At 36.3% G+C, this 17822-nt stretch overlaps 1 protein-coding gene across 2 annotated transcripts in view; it reads right to left on the reverse strand.

Moving 5' to 3' along the window:
* LOC123529323 (reelin-like) overlaps positions 1 to 17822 on the reverse strand; it is a 418269-nt gene that overhangs the window by 265032 nt on the left and 135415 nt on the right. For both annotated transcript variants that reach the window (XM_045309613.2, XM_045309612.2), the window contains exons 21-22: positions 15730 to 15867; positions 525 to 711 (exon numbers count right to left, since the gene is read on the reverse strand). In XM_045309613.2, the coding sequence (XP_045165548.2) occupies positions 525 to 711; positions 15730 to 15867 (325 nt within the window). The remainder of the gene's footprint in view (positions 1 to 524; positions 712 to 15729; positions 15868 to 17822) is intronic.

Consider the following 17822-nt stretch of genomic DNA (forward strand, 5'->3'; position numbering starts at 1 on the left):
CCATAACCCCCTAAATTTCTGAGGAGGGTCAATAGTTGTTCATGTCATTATGATTATAGGTTTAATATAAGTGGTTGATAAAACAAATCAGTTACAGGGTTTGTTAGTGACCCTCCACAGAAATATGTGGGGTAAGTATGATAGATAAAGGAAATCACCTAATGCCTCGCCTCCCATTTATCATACTGACCCCACACACATTTCCATAGAGGGTTACTAACAAACCCAATAATTAATAATATGTCAGTAGTACTCAACAATGTCATTGTATCTTCCCAACCACTCTGACTGGGTAAACAGTTTGTTTGTATAATATTCCTACCATATACCTACAATGTGCATATATCACACTGAAAAACATATGTAAGCTATTTCATTTTGGATGTTTATGAAGTTGTTAAATTTTTCATAGTGATTTAATTTCCATTTTGCATGGCCATTCAACATCAGTTTTACTGAGTCACATATTAAGCTGCACATGTATGTAATTAATAAATATCACAGAACAGATAGTTGTTACATACATCAAAGAAATATAGGGATTCATCAGAGTGGATATTACCACAGCCACGATTACTGCTGACAACTTTCCCACCACGTATGCTCTCAAAGTCGGTGTCTGGTTGATACCGTATTCCAAAGTCTGCCTGCATTCTGTCATTGAGGTGTGTGGCAGGATGACAGTCTTCTCCCTCAAAACCTTCATCACATCTTCAAAATTAAACCTTCCCATTTAAAACATGCTAGGACTTAATATACAAGCAGCTTCCTCATGATAAAATGTAACATAAAATATAACAAAATGAGGCAACTCATATAATACCTGCAATTCATGTCCCACAGAAGAAATCATACCATTTAAATAGCAAATATTTGTTGAAAATATGACAATGAAACTTAAGAACAAGTTACTGTCATTATCAAATGATGGGTTTATCAAATGAGTCCTGTTCTTATATCAGTTACAACTATTATCAAATGTATATCATTTCTCATCATCAAACTATTACAGTTCCCTTTTCAGTTACCATCAGTACCAAATAATTAGAATTTCCTGTGTCAGTAACTTTCATTATAAAATAATAAGATTCCCTTTGTCAGATATCTTCATTGTCAAATTATTAGAATTTCTACACCATTAATTTAAAATGACTAGAGATCCAACATCAACCTATGCCTGTTACCATCATAATCGAACGATTATATAATAATAATGATAATAATAAAAATTATTTTGCCTAAAAATAATTGCTTTTATTTTTCCCGAAATTTATGGCTATCTCGTTGCTAGGTGTGTTAGCTATAAACTATCGTCGTTGTCAAGTAATCCAGTTTTCTAGTTCCTTGTCTAAACATAACAGATTAATGATAAACGCCTATTCGTCAGGGAACCACTCGAGCGTTATATTAAATCGAGAGCACGTGCAATCTTCTCAGTTGAACTAAAGGTGTATTGGCTAGCGCTTCAGATCGATTTTAAATTGAATAGCCATGCCACGTGGTCGATGCAGAACACGCCTGAAAGGTAGAGGCGAGCCAGCCTGTCGAGATGATTATGAAGGGAAGGAAATGAAAGGCGAACTAGACGGCGGATTTGCCAGAAATTCCAGGCATCAGACAAATGCCGGTAGGTTTGTTATTGATTTCGAAAAAATTTTCGAAGGAGTCGCAATTAATTCTGCAGTTTGGTAATGACAGTACTTACGTCAGTAAATATTTATACCAGTTAATCTCTTCCCGTTAACATCGATGCACCGATTATGAATTGTGTATTGTATTAACTGTAAACTTAATACGGGGTTGTGGCGACCCTATTTCTCATAATTTTCCCAGATTCGAACCAAAACAATAATGTTGCTAGTTCGTCAACTGTCGTAATAGTTTCTTGATTCCGACAGGCAGTGGTACTTTAAATACACGTGATTCACATAGGGCATTTCCGTTTTATTACTCGTATGGTGCTCGCAAAGTAAATAGTAACATCGGTGACGTCACATTTCATAAGACAGTGACACTGTTGTGCTCATTTACTTCCCGCAATTTAAATAGCAAATTTTTTGGAGTGTTTTACGTTATGTCCCCTTTATGGGACCGTCGAATAGTTTAGTATTGCAAGGGTATAGTATACGGATTAAGATCGGATGGGTTATGGAAACCAGAAAGATTGTAAGGAAAAATATTTATACAAGGACGCAACTGTAAGATATTTAAGTAGGTTTTCTCAACACTATTAATTACGACCCTCACTTTGCGATAAGTTTTACATGACAGGAGAATCTGTCGGCATGCAAACGCAGGCATCAGCACCTGTTAACGTTGGATCAGGTTAGGTCATTTAACTCTTTCGATATCATAAACGAATATCACTAACAAATTCACTGGTTCAATATTAGACTTAGATGTACTTACATTTTTTTCCCGATTGGTTTCGGTAATGATCTTCAAATACACTGACGGGAACACGTGCATCCATAGAATCGAAAATTTAAGATCCACAATACTTAACCCAAAAAATAAATAAGATGTTGAACTTGCTAGGTTGTATAATACAGGTATAATGTACATGTCAGGTGGGTAATTTAGGCCCTTCCTTTGATAAATGTGTTTTCGCAACATTATCTGAAGACTTATTATTAAATCTCTTTCAGCATAGTTTGTCAAGTATAGAGGAATAATTTTCTTATGCTGGGAAACAAAATATGATTGAAATTTAACTAAACCACACCAACGTACATATATATCGCTACATTAATTCATGCAATGCACATTGTCTTCGCTTAATATGTCACTGTCAATTTTGAACTAAATTCTTGTGTGCCTCATGTATTTTTCATGCAAATCATGTAGAGTTGTCATCACAGATTACAAAGAGTACCGTTACTTTGTAGTGCATCTTTGAAATAGAGTGACGCATGTTTTTGTTTAAATTTTATGTAACTCGTTCACTGTTATTTTAGGCTAAATGCTCGCAAACGTTTTACAAAAAAAAAAAAAATAAAAAAAATCGCGTGGTCTATTATGAAAAAAAGATTCAAACGTTTTTAAAACAGTATTAGTTGGGCAGTTTGTTCTTTGTTTGGTGTTCAGGATTGTTAATTGTTGCACTACTTACGTTTGTTAATTTGGTGAGGAAATTCTGTTTTGTTGAAGCTCAACTTTCGTACATTAAATTTGAAACGATTGTTACGTTTCCGAAACACATTGTTACTTGAATTTTTCGAAGAAACGGGGTCAGAATCGTGATGTCTGTCAATTTAGAGGCTGAAAAAACAAGATATTTTGTTATTTTCCATACAGAACCGGATTCTATTATATTATTATAGATTCTATTGTTACCAGAGTCAAATAAGATATCACGGAAACTTTGTTAATTCAAGTTGCGGCCCTCAAAAAAAAAAAAAAAAAAAAAAAAAAAAAAAAAAAAAAATCTTACACCATTCTAAACTTTTAAAACTAAAGAGAAATCGATTGAATTTATACATGTATTATGTGGCTAGCTTTCCTATGATATTTTATTGGTTGTCATTAATTCTTAATAGTATTTAGTTAGAGCTGTTCGTATTTATTTCTAAGGGCACTGGTGTCAGTTAACATGACATTTTAAAATGGTGTGACATTGCAAATAACAGTAGATAGAACTGTTTTGCACTTGGTTTCCCGTTATATAGTGTCACGTTTTTGTTTGGTGTTAGAAGCTAACTAATGTAAGATTAGGTCATCATAGTTGTAAATATGTAGCGTTAAGATATACTGCCAATATTTACCCGAATCAATATCACAGATCATATTAATGGTTCTTAAAATTTTGGAAGTCATCATACTGTATTACAACACTCTTGACTGTGATTTTATCACTGGAGTATGTATGTGTAGTGAGCAAAACTTCAGAGCTGGTTATCATGGGATTTGGTTGAAATCTGTAACAAATCCCAGTCGTTTGTTACGTTATGTATGAATGAAAATTTTTTGGTTGTCTTAATTTTTCTCCTGTTCCAGTAAGTGAATTCTCTCCGAATACCCCATGTAGCACTATATCATGTTAACGGAATTCTGTAGTTTTTTGACCTTAGCCCGGAACCGGGATTTTCATAAATCAGTGTTGGTTTGTTATATAAACTATTAACGTCGGATTTTTAAATATTTAAGAAAAAAATTTTTCTTTGACAAACCAAGCCGAAATTATTTATGAAGACAGATAATGTTAACGTCATTATGTATTAGATTTACAAAATAAGGTTGAAATTGTGTTTTCGTGTAAGTTGAATATTGGACATATTTCATGCTGTATAGCGCAATTATTTATAGAACGATTACGTATTTAAAAGTAGAAAAGCGATAGCGAAACATTATTGGAAAAGTCGATTATTCAGGGTCTTCATAGTAAAGTATGGTTTTCTTTTAATATACGATTCGACAGAAGTACAACTACTTTAACACGTTATTGATAATATATCGACCTAGTTCGCAGTAGATCTTTCATTTAAAATACATTGTATAATTGCACGACAATTTTTAGGGATGTGTGACCCATCCGCTAGCTTCGGTTTTTCTACCGCAGTATTATTATAAATCAATAGGGCAGACATGCCTTGATGTATAAATCCACATGGTAACTTAAACGATAAAATGTTTGATAATTATGATTTTCTTCATTAAAACGTTCAATACAGAAAAAAATTTCAGTATGCACTTAACTTTTTTCATTGACAATCTTCTTGAGTTCAACGATGCATGAGAACCATAACAAGCAAACGATAATACAATGTATAAACATGCAGTCGTTTTAATTAGTATCAAGTTGATCTATACTATGTTTAAATTGGTACCGTAGTGTATTGGATTGTGTTGTCATTTCCCGACCCGATTGAGGCCTGGTAAACTCATTGAAAAGCTAACCAAAATGCAGTAACAACATAATGCTTTTGGATAAAAGGGATAATGCTTGCGGATAAAAGGGATAATGGTCTTTCTGGATATTGATGTATAGCCTTGAAGGGGCACATATCAACATGGTTGGAATTGAATTTAATTGAATTACATTAGGACATAAATCTTAAGATAAAAGTGTATCCAAACAAATATATTTTAGGTAAGCATTTAAGTTAAGTTATTTCTTTCAAAGATAGAACTATAGATTATCATCATGATGATGAACAAATGATCCGAATCACTCAAGACGATAATCCTTCCGCTCCTTGTTTCACACATTGGCAAAACGTGATCACGTGATGTTGGCGGGATTTGCTCTACTTGTCTTTCAAATAGCCTATCGATTATGTTATAGTTATATGGATGAACCAGTTTGGTTTTAAAGAACCCAAAATTAATTGTTGTAAAGTTGAGATAGTATTTTTTAGAATTTAAGAATCGTTGCACAGAATTTTTGGGGGATAAATTTTAGGGCAAAAAATATTTATTGTTTTGGCCTGGAACAATTTATTTTGGGGCTTTTTTTTCAACCGTGGGGGCGATCGGGCGTGCTTTGGGGACGTTTTGACTTGGTTTACGGATGTTTTTTTAAAGGTGTAAAAATTATAAAGGTATTGCTCTAGTGCTTGGCAACTATTGACTAGCCTTGCTTTCTTAAATGTATCATTAGCCTTGCTGATTGTCATAGCCTTTTTTTTTCTTTCATTTATGTTTTGCCTCGCTTAGAATTACAGTACGTTGCTTGTCATTGGTCCGCTAAATGTTCCTCATTACTTTGCAGGTAACGTCGAGGGTTTTGGGGAATATTTATTTACTGTGGTGTACTGTAGCCTTGCTCATTATAGTATTTGCCTTGCTTAGAAGTACGTACGTTGCCTTGCTCGCTAAATATTGTGGTGTACTGTAGCCTTGCTCGTTGCTTAGAATTACAGTACGTTGCCTTGCTCCGTTGGTCGCTAAATATTGTTGTGTACTGTAGCTTGCTCGTTGCTTAGAACCACAGTACGTTGCCTTGCTCGTTGGTCCGCTAAATATTCTCATTGCTTTGCAGGTAACGTCGAGTTTTGGGGGATGTTTAATTTACTGTGGTGTATGTGGTATCCCTTGCGTCCGTGTGGCGTGCTTGTTGCTCTACAGGTAACGTGGAGCAATGACGTGGTGCTTTACGAGTACGTCTGGTTTCCTCCGGTCGACTGGTTTTTCAAATAGCTTTATTGGAGTGGCCATACTCTGCCAAAATATTGATAATAACTTTTATATTGAAAGGAATATTTCATAGGTTGAATTAGCACTGTTTACAGTATCTTACGTGCCGGTAATTGAAATATGTGACTGTATTCATATCTGAAATGTACAAATAAACATGTAAAAATGTGAATGCTACTTGTCTTCTGGTTATAATTTCGGGTAATAAAAATAATAAAAATTATTTTGCCTAAAAATAATTGCTTTTATTTTTCCCGAAATTTATGGCTATCTCGTGCTAGGTGTGTTAGCTATAAACTATCGTCGTTGTAAGTAATCCAGTTTTCTAGTTCCTTGTCTAAACATAACAGATTAATGATAAACGCCTATTCGTCAGGGAACCACTCGAGCGTTATATTAAATCGAGAGCACGTGCAATCTTCTCAGTTGAATAAAGGTGTATTGGCTAGCGCTTCAGATCGATGTTAAATTGCCCACCCGCCACACCCCAGTAATAATAATAATAATAATAAAAATTGTTGTATACTACAATTCATTATATTTTGTACCTTTAATTCTGTTATGACAATCTGACTGTTTTGTGAAGTATTTATGTTGCAGATAATATGCTGCCATTGGGTGCCAACTCCGGAAGTGATCAGACTCCAGGTACTTTCCACAGACATTAATTGAAGGATTCCTGGGCTACCAAACAATTTGTGAAACAGACAAATCTAAAAGGATATCATTCTTCCGGACTGTTGCTTTATGAGAAATCAAAGGACAATTTAGATTAATACATGTTAATTTTATTACTAAAATTCCAGTTAATCATTTCCATATTTATATACAATTATTTTTATGTCACTCCTAATGTAAGGGCCTGGAAAAATTCTGTCGACCGTGGGGGCCCATCGGGCGTGCTTTGGGACGTTTTGATGGTACGGATGTTACGGTGTATATTAAAGGTATTGCTCTAGTGCCTTGGCAATATCTGACTAGCCTTGCTTAAATGTATCATTAGCCTTGCTGATGTCATAGCCTTGCTCATCATATAGTATTTGCCTCGCTTAGAATTACAGTACGTTGCCTTGCTCCATTGGTCCGCTAAATGTTCCTCATTACTTGCAGGTAACGTCGAGTTATGGGGAATATTTAATTTACTGTGGTGTACTGTAGCCTTGCTCATTATAGTATTTGCCTTGCTTAGAATACAGTACGTTGCCTTGCTCCGCTAAATATTGTGGTGTACTGTAGCCTTGCTCGTTGCTTAGAATTACAGTACGTTGCCTTGCTCGTTGGTCCGCTAAATATTGTTGTGTACTGTAGCCTTGCTCGTTGCTTAGAACACAGTACGTTGCCTTGCTCCGTTGGTCCGCTAAATATTCCTCATTGCTTTGCAGGTAACGTCGAGTTTGGGGGATGTTTAATTTACTGTGGTGTACTGTGGTATCCTTGCGTCTGTGGCGCTGCTTGTTGCTCTACAGGTAACGTGGAGCAATGACGTGGTGCTTTACGAGTACGTCTGGTTTCCTCCGGTCGACTGGTTTTTCAAATAGCTTTCATTGGAGTGGCCATACTCTGCCAAAATATTGATAATAACTTTTATATTGAAAGGAATATTTCATAGGTTGAATTAGCACTGTTTACAGTATCTTACGTGCCGGTAATTGAAATATGTGACTGTATTCATATCTGAAATGTACAAATAAACATGTAAAAATGTGAATGCTACTTGTCTTCTGGTTATAATTTCGGGTAATAAAATAATAATAATAACAACTTTATTTATGGAGGAAAGCACAGTTAAGGTTTGTCCAATCTTACCTGTGGTTCTCTTTCAAACATAATTTACAAGCAATTTACATTACACAGAATACAGAATGACATGTCAACAATTCACAAAAGATACATATACAAAGACAAATTAAATTTTGTAATAGATATCAAATGATGGAGATCCTATGTCTTCCTATGCAAGTTACCATCATAATCAAATGAGTGAAGTTCCTATGTCAAATGATTAAGAGTTACAATGTCAGTTACCATCATTCATTATCATATAATTAGTTTTCCAATGTCTATCAAATGATTGGAGTTCCTATGTCAGTAACATAAGAGTTAATGCATTAACCCCAACCCCACCCAACTTAAAAACAACCTTGTTCATCCCAGAAAAAAAAACAAATTCAGTGAATCTATATTCCCCTCTGAACAGGCTGTTTTGTGAATCAGGGAGCTATATTTTGACAAAAATTTGATTTCAGATATATTTATGAATTTCAAAACAATGAACAGGCAAAAACTCTGCAGTTACGGAAGAGATCCTGATAAAAGATGCTCATGCACCAAAGCCTATACGAGATTATATTTGTGTTAAATTTCATGAAGATCCATCAATGGATTACTTTGTTATGGTATTAATATTATTGGATTGTAAAACAATTACAGGGCAATTTCTCTACAATAACTGAAGTGATTCTTATGCTAAGGTTGAGCTAAAGTGATTTACGTCTGTGTAAAGTCCATGTAGATCCATCAAAAACATTACAGTAAAAAATCCCTATTTTTATCAAATAAAGGGGGAAAAAATCTGCTTCTACTTCAGGGGTCACGCTGTCGATCGCCACTTGAGCCATTTGCAACAAAAAATAAAACTGGCTCAAAAAATTCTCAAGTGGCGAAAGTTGTCAGAAGCCATATTTGTTTGAAATAATTTTTGACCTTTGACTGGTTTACAGTTTACCTTGTCCACATGACAGTTATTTGGTGCGAAATATTGATAAGCAGTCTGAAAGCAAAGCATGTGAAAAACATTCGACTTGTGTTTTGACATGTGCTGCCAATTTGCAATCATGTTTGAAATGCCTATTAAGGCCTGGCGATTATGCAGGGTTCAAATTTAGACAAGCATACAAGCTAAATTCTAGTGGAAATTTAAAGTAGCTAGTGGGTTTGAAATGTGCTAGTCAATAATGTAGCAAGCAAATGTCTTCAGAGCTTTAATAAAGTTTGTAAAAAAATATTTTGTTGTCAAACAATCTGGAGGCCAGTCCCTTTAAGCTTGTAAGTGGACAAAAATGGCACTAGCTATTTTAAGCTAATAGAAAATATTTTTGTTTGTAACTGGCTACTTACAGAGATCAATAAGTAAGTTTTGGCCAGTAAATATTAATAATGTAATTAAATATTGTTAACTTTAGCTAGTAGCTTTTAATTTTAGCTAGTGAACAAAAAGGGCACTAGCTAATTTCAGCTAGTACAAACTATTGTTAAATTTGACCCCTGTTATGATATTTAGTTTATTGATTGGACAATTGATGGCTCTCTACAAGGATAATCCAGTTAGTCCGGACAAAGATGAAAGAAAAATGTTGCAGTCTGTTGCAAATTGTTTTGGCAGTAGTAGAAAATTAAAGGACACGGTGAGTAATTAGCTGGTAATTATCGGTATTTTTAAACCTCAAAATAAAACAGAAAACAAACAGATCATGATAACCGCTGCTATAAATAAGAAATGAAAATTGATTAAATTGTCATCTCTAAAATGGCTCCTAAAGATATTCAAAATTCTTCACATACCATACTGTACCCTCTAAAAGGGCCAAAATTCAAAAATCACCTATTTGTCACTTTCAAAAACCTTGGAAAAATAAGCATTTATGGCTCAGATATGAAGCTGATACAAAATTAATATTTTGTGACATTTGCATAAAATTCAAACTTGTTCACTTCTGGCTGTTCAGTTCTCAGAAATGATTCTGTAATGAAGCAAGCAAAAACTAAAGGTAACAAGCAAAGTGGATGAAATGGTATCCCACGCTGAAAGGGTTTGTGGTGAGGAATGGCAAAAAAATATGTCTGGCAAAAAGGTAAAGGATATTACTAAGAAGCAAATAATTTCATTACTCAAAATCAATATAACATAAGTGTACATAATAAATGTATGATATGTTGATCCTGACTAATGAAATTATTTTGAATGGAATAAGTTTACTGTAATAAGCTAAGCTTTTAGCATTAAATGGAGTTACTTGAAATGTGAGCTCGAAGTGTAACTAGAACGAAATATTGTATTCAAGTAGTTTGGCACCGAGTGTCGCTCTTTAACATGTACATTTGAACTTAAAAAAAACAGATCCTTAAGAGAGCACAATCAAGTAAGAAATCTTGAACACAAGTGGCCAGCGGGTTGGGTGTGGTTACAACTTCACATGTTGATAAATATTCATGGTATTTAAAAAAAAAAAGGAAATGGAAACTTTTTTTTTTGGGGGGGGGGGGGGGGGGGGGGACCGGATGAAGGGTACAAAACTTCACATGTTGATTATAAATACTGATAAAAAATGGACAAGAGCTGTCACAGGAGACAGCGCACTCGACTATTTCCATGCTGGATAGTGAAACTGGGCACATCTGAGGAAGCTGGAGCTGTCACTGGAGTGTTTAATGACTCCAATGGTGGATGAAGAATTGCACAATAGCTTGAGTCTGTGTCAAAAATATTAAGTTATAAGAGAGATAAAGATAAAGTATATCAAAACACTAAATAAGTATAATTCTAAGCAAAAAGGGGGTATAATTCATAAAATATTGGTGCAAGAGTTATACACCTTGTGTCATATGATGTGGAACAACTAATTCAAGTTTGAATCAAATCCATTTAGTAATTACTAAGATATAGTGAAAATGCATCAAAATTAACCTTAAATTCTAAGTAAAAGGGGGCATAATTCATGAAAAATTGGTGCCAGAGTTATGCACCTTGTGTCATATGATGTGGGTGATAAGGTGAAACAATTATTTTAAGTTTTAATCAAATCCATTTCGTAATAACTGAGATAGAGTGAAAGTGCACACAAAATTTTAACCTGAAATTCTAAGTAAAAAGGGGAGATAATTCATCAACTATTGGTGCAAGAGTTATGGCTCTTGTGTCATATGATGTGAGTGATGATGTTGATCAACTATTTTAAGTTTGAATCAAATCCATTTAGTAATAACTGAGATAGAGTGAAAGTGCATCAAAACTTTAACCTGAAATTCTAAGTAAAAGTGGGTGATAATTCATTAAATATCGGTTCCCGAGTTATGGACCTTGTGTCATATGATGTGGGAGATGATGTGGAACAACTACTTTCAGTTTGAATCAAATCCATTTAGTAATAATTAAGATAGAGTGAAATTGCATCAAAACTTTAACCTGAAATTCTAAGTAAAAAGGGGGGATAATTCATAAAAGATTGGTGTGAGAGTTATGGCCCTTATGCCATATGATGTTGGTGATGATGAGGAATAACTATTTTAAGTTTGAAACAAATCCATCAAGTAATTACAGAGATAAGGAGAAAAAAGAGAAAGTGTAAAAAAAACTTTAACCAAGGTGGGGACACGGAAGGACGCTGAAGCCAGGTTGAGTAGGATAGCTCTCCATATACTTCGTATAGTCGAGCTGTGACCAGGACGGTGAGGGTGACTGGGTGTAGGTACACAACTTCACATGATAATAAATGCTCATGGAAAAAAATGAAAGAAGTTAATGAAATTCTACCAATTTGTTAGTTTGCTATGTACAAATATGTGGATTTTTAAACAATAAAAGGGCAATAACTCTGAAGTTACTAGAGAGATCCTGACAAAATTGTGTGTGCACTACCACATTATGGTGATCTAAGTTCAGTTTAAGTTTCATAGTTCTAGGTCAAATATGTCACAAGTCAGAAGCAGAAATTGCCATATAGTACCCTATATAGTTAACACTAGATACTTCTAAGGGCCATAACTCTGGTATTACTTGGGCAACCTGACTGAAACATGACGGGCCGCATTTCCCTATAGTGGTGAACATGTATATGAAGTTTTATTTAAATATTCCGAACCACTTCCTAGATATGGCTCCGGACGGACGGACGGAAAGATAGACGGAAAGATGAATGGACAATGCCAAACCTATATCCCTCCGACTTTGTTAAGATTCTAAGTTAAAAGTGTGTCAACAAAAATATTTTCTGATAAAGACAAATTCTTAACTGCAATGAAAATCAAATTGTGTATCTTAATTTTGAAAGTGTATTTTTTTTTCTTTTTTTTTTTTTTTAGAACACAGAAATGCTACTGATGCTGCAAAATTGTCAAATGTCATATCTGCCCAGCAAGTGGCCTCCAATAAAAGTGAGACAGCAGTGACTGCGGCACTTAAAAACATCTACTTCGCAGTTTCTTTCTGATTCTCTCAATGAATTATATTTTTTAAGTCAATAATATTCTCTTAACGGTATAGACACTTGCATCCTTGTATATACAAACACACAGTGTATTAACTGTGCCCATGGCATGGAAAATAACAATTGCTGTTAAAAAACCTGTCGCGTACGATTTTAGGTGTTTGGCAATACTGCAGCTCAGAGAAATTGAAAGCCAGTGTGACCCCTGTACTTGGTCATCATATGTGAGAAACAGTCCTGTGTAATAAATAATTATGTGAGGTTTGGTGATTCTAACTAAAATACTTTTTGAATAATAAGCATTTTAAATTTTGGGAGAATGGACAAACAGCCAGACAGACTGTCAAATCTATATTCCTCCACCTTCGACAGGTATAGCAAGAGTCCCAATTGGGCCTAAGTTGCTCACTTGAAGAGAACACTGACCATTTGACCTTGCTTCTGACCAAGTCATACTTTAAGCATTTCTAAAAGCTTTTTTTCCGTATTTTGCTCTGACAACCAGAGATTCTATAATCTAAATTAGTAATTTCCTTAACTCTTCCTGTCTACATTTTTATCAAACAGACAATAGTACTTAAAGACGTCATTGTCTTACTTAAATCACAACATCACAATGTTTACATGGATTGATTCTTTGAATGGTTAAATACACATGAAATAGTCTGTAAGAAAACATCATAATTATATCTACTGGTAAAAGTATAATCCCCCCACCAAAAAAAAAAAGGAAACAAGAGCTGTCTCCATAGGATGACACATGCCCCCGATGGCACTTTAAATGAATAGTTATGGCCGATGTTCGAGTTTAGGACCTTTGACCTACGGAGCTGGGTCTTGCGCGCGACACGTCGTCTTACTGTGTCACACATTTATGCGTAGTTATTTTAAAATCCATGCATGAATGACAAAGATATGGACCGGACACGCCCATCAATGCACTATCATGAAAAAAGACCTTTAACATCTAAGTGTGACCTTGACCTTTGAGCTACGGACCTGGGTCTTGCGCATGACACGTCGTCTTACTGTGGTACACATTCATGCCAAGTTATTTGAAAATCCATCCATCGATGACAAAGATATGGACCGGACACGCCCATCAATGCAATATCCCTTAATGTCTAAGTGTGACCTTGACCTTTGAGATACGGACCTGGGTCTTGCGCGCGACACGTCGTCTTACTGTGGTACACATTCCTGCCATGTTATTTGAAAATCCATCCATCGATGACAAAGATATAGACCGGACACGCCCATCAATGCACTATCCCTTAATGTCTAAGTGTGACCTTGACCTTTGAGGTACGGACCTGGGTCTTGCGCGCGACACGTCGTCTTACTGTGGTACACATTCATGCCAAGTTATTTGAAAATCCATCCATCGATGACAAAGATATGGACCGGACACGCCCATCAATGCAAGAACCTTTAATGTCTAAGTGTGACCTTGACCTTTGAGCTACGGACCTGGGTCTTGCGCGCGACACGTCGTCTTACTGTGGTACACATTCATGCCAAGTTATTTGAAAATCCATCCATCGATGACAAAGATATGGACCGGACACGAAAAATGCGGACAGACCGACAGACCGACAGACTGACAGACCGACAGACTGACAGACCGACAGACAGACGGTTCAAAAACTATATGCCTCCCTTCGGGGGCATAAAAAAGAATTGCCTACCTACCTACCCAACTTTAACAAGAGTGCAAGAATGTCACAATATACGCCCGTCACAGCAAATTTCTTTACTCTAGCACCTGTATTTGCAAATGGAGTTTTAACTTTGTGGTTGTTTAGTAATAACTAAGTGTTTTGTTTTTCTAAGTCCACAAAAAAAAACTCCTTACCAGGTAGAGATACCTTAAAATACACCTAAAATTGGAAAGTAACATCTATGTTGTACCACAGATAAGTGGTCTTGGTTTTTCCCTACGGTCAATTATAAAAAAGTTAAAATATAAGTTATTTATAGTAACAACTAAGGGAAGTTAATCTTAAAAAAAAAAAAAAAAAAAAAAAAAAAAAAATTGTAAGTCCTCACAAAAATCTTTACCAGGTAGGGACTGGTCAAAATAAACCTCAAAATTGGATGTAGCATGCATATTGTACTACAGAAAAGTGGTCTCGATTTTTCCCTATCACTAGTAATGAAAAAGTTACAATATAAGCTATTTATAGTAACAACAAAGGGAAGTAATTCGAAAGAAGAGAACTGCGCATGACACTTCGTCTTATGATGGTGTATAATTGTGTCAAGTTACATCAAAATCCCTCCATGCATGAAGAAGAAATGCTTCGGACAAAGTCATTCTTGTATCTGACCTTTGGCCTCTAAGTGTGACCTTGACCTTAGACCTAGGGACCTGGTTCTTGCGCATGACACTACGTCTCGTGGTGGTGAACATTTGTGTCAAGTTATATCAAAATCCCTCTATGCATGAAGAAGACATGCTCCGGACAAGGTTTTCATTCTTGTATCCTTTGACCTCTAAGTGTGACCTTGACCTTAGACCTAGAGACCTGGTTCTTGCGCATGACACTCCGCCTCATGGTGGTGAACATTTGTGCCAAGTTATATCAAAATCCCTCTATGCATGAAGAAGAAATGCTCCGGACAAAGTTTTCATTCTTGTATCCTTTGACCTCTAAGTGTGACCTTGACCTTAGACCTAGGGACCTGGTTCTTGCGCATGACACTCCTTCTCATGATGATGAACAATTGTGCCAACTTTCATCAAAATCCCTCTATGCATGAAGAAGATATGCTCCGGACAAAGTCATTCTTGAATTTGACCTTTGACCTCTAAGTGTGACCTTGACCTTAGACCTAGGGACCTGGTTCTTGCGCATGACACTCCGTCTCATGATGGTGAACAACTGTGCCAAGTTTCATCAAAATCCCTTCATGCATGTAGAAGATATGCTCCGGACAAGGTCTGTGGACGCCACCCGCCCGCCCGCCCGCCAGGGGCGTTCCCATAATACGTCCCGTTTTTCAAACGGGCGTATAAAAAGTAGGGTCGGGAGACAGCAAACAAAGACAATTTTAAACGTGGCCTTACAGTCTCTCTGACTGTGCTGAGTCTGAAAGTGAAATTTTCAGGCTTCATGGCTTTGGATATAAAGCATGTTCCAATTTATTCAAGCGTGTGATTTTTTTTGTTATTTACCAAGGTAGGAGTTTATTTTATTGTTAGTTATCTATAAGAATATCAGTCAAATTCAACATGAATGCTGTATTGTTTAGTTCAAATATTTCAGGAGTGGATAAACCTCACCCTTTCAAGCCTTGCCAGATAGACATCATGTACTTGACCAAAGAGGGTTCTGAAAATTTGTTTAATACCTAACCTTCAGTAAGATATAAGACAAGAATCACCTACATGCAAGTTCCTTCATGACACTCTCCGTGTCCATGGCACATATTGTGGCATTGCTGACCTATGTAGAGCCTTGCCACTCCCCATGTATCTGTGTTTGTCCAATGTGATTGTCTGAGACGAAATCTTGTTGATGGTCCCCTGATACAAAAAAATATGAAGCAAAAAACATTGCCAACATTAAATCGCCCTATTGAATGTATGCACGTATTTAGTGTACAGTATATTGACAGGTTTAACATAAATTTAATTAATAGTGTACATTCAATGCATGCATACACTCAATGCGAGAGAATTAATGCCGACCAGTTACATACATTATATTCTATAGAAAATTTACATTTGTTTTAAAAAGCTGCTAAACGTAACTAGAAAATGTTTTTGCAAAAAAGCGCATATCTCCCCCAATGCATAGTCGTATAGGCAAGAAGTCAATAGAGGACAGGAGCAAAAGTCAAAGAGACACTGATGGTTGGCTGTAATAGGGATCATCTATTTGGCATGTCCAATCATCCCAGTAAATTTCAACATTCTGTGTGTGTGTGTTCGGGTTTAACATCTTTTTCAATAGTTTTTCAGTCATACAAATGACAGTGTCTACTTGTAGCAGTGAGCACAATGCCCAACTTTATAGTGCTGCCTCACTGGAATATCACGCTGAAGACATGTGACATGATACCCCACCCAGTCACATTATACTGACACCAGGCTGACCAGTCCTAGCACTACCCTCTTAATGCTGAGCACCAAGTGGGGAAGCTACTAGTACCATTTTTTACGTCTTTGGACGCGGCCGGGGATCAAACCCACGACCTCCCGCACTCGAAGAGGACGCTCTACCACTAGGCTACTGAGGTGCCTAGTGGATCTCAAGTTATGAATTGAAAATGGTTTTCCATGTTCAGGCCCCTGTGACCTAGACATTTGATCAAGTGACCCCAACATTCTGGGTCAAGTGATTCTCGTACTTGATTGAAAAGAGTTTTCTATGTTCAGTCCCCTGTGACCTTGACCTTTGATGGAGTGAGGGGTCATCTACTCTGTAAGCCCTATCACCATATAAAATTTGAAGGTTCTAGGTCAAATGGTTCTCAAGTTATTGACTGGAAATGGATTTCCATGTTCTGTCCGCTGTGACCTTGACCTTTAATAGAGTGACCCCAAAAACAATAGGGGTCATCTACTCTGTAAGTCTTATCACCCTATGAAGTTTCAACATTCTGGATCAAGTGGTTCCCAAGTTACTGATCAGAAATGGATTTCCATGTTCTGTTTGCTGTAACCTTAACCTTCAATAGAGAGACCCCAAAATCAATAGGGGTCGTCTACTCTGCATGTCCAATCATCCGTTGTAGTTTCAACATTCTGGGTGAAGTAGTTCTCAAGTTACTGACCTGAAATGGTTTTCCATGTTCAGTCCCCTGTGACCTTGACCTTTAATAGAGTGACCCCAAAATCAATAGGAGTCATCTGCTCTGTATGTCCAATCATCCTATGAAGTTTCAACAAGTGGTTCTCAAGTTACTGACCTGAAATGGTTTTCCATGTTCAGTCCCCTGTGACCTTGACCTTTAATAGAGTGACCCCAAAATCAATAGGAGTCATCTGCTCTGTATGTCCAATCATCCTATGAAGTTTCAACAAGTGGTTCTCAAGTTACTGATCGGAAATGGTTTTCCGTGTTCAGGCCCATGTGACCTTGACCTTTGATGGAGTGACCCCAAAAACTATAGAGGTCGTCTACGCCATAAGCCCTGTCATCTTATGAAGTTTGAAGGTTCTAGGTCAAATGGTTCTCCAGTTATTGATTGGAAATGAAGTGTGACGGACGAAGGACGGATAGACAGGGTAAAAACAATATGTCTCCCCCAGTGGGGGAGACATAACTACACCCATTTTAGAGAACAAATTCCTACCTCATTTTAAAGAATTATGAAAACTGACAAAAGGAAGTACTTAAATAGGGGTCATGTATCTTCTAAGTCACATTTGCTTACTGTAAAATCACATTAAAATCACTCTGCTCTGACCTGGTGGTACTACTCATACTAAAATTGACTTTCACTTCACCAAATACAACCTTCATTTTCTCTACC

The sequence above is a fragment of the Mercenaria mercenaria genome, chromosome 13 (genome assembly GCF_021730395.1).
Source record: "Mercenaria mercenaria strain notata chromosome 13, MADL_Memer_1, whole genome shotgun sequence".
Classification (NCBI taxonomy): Eukaryota; Metazoa; Mollusca; class Bivalvia; order Venerida; family Veneridae; genus Mercenaria; species Mercenaria mercenaria.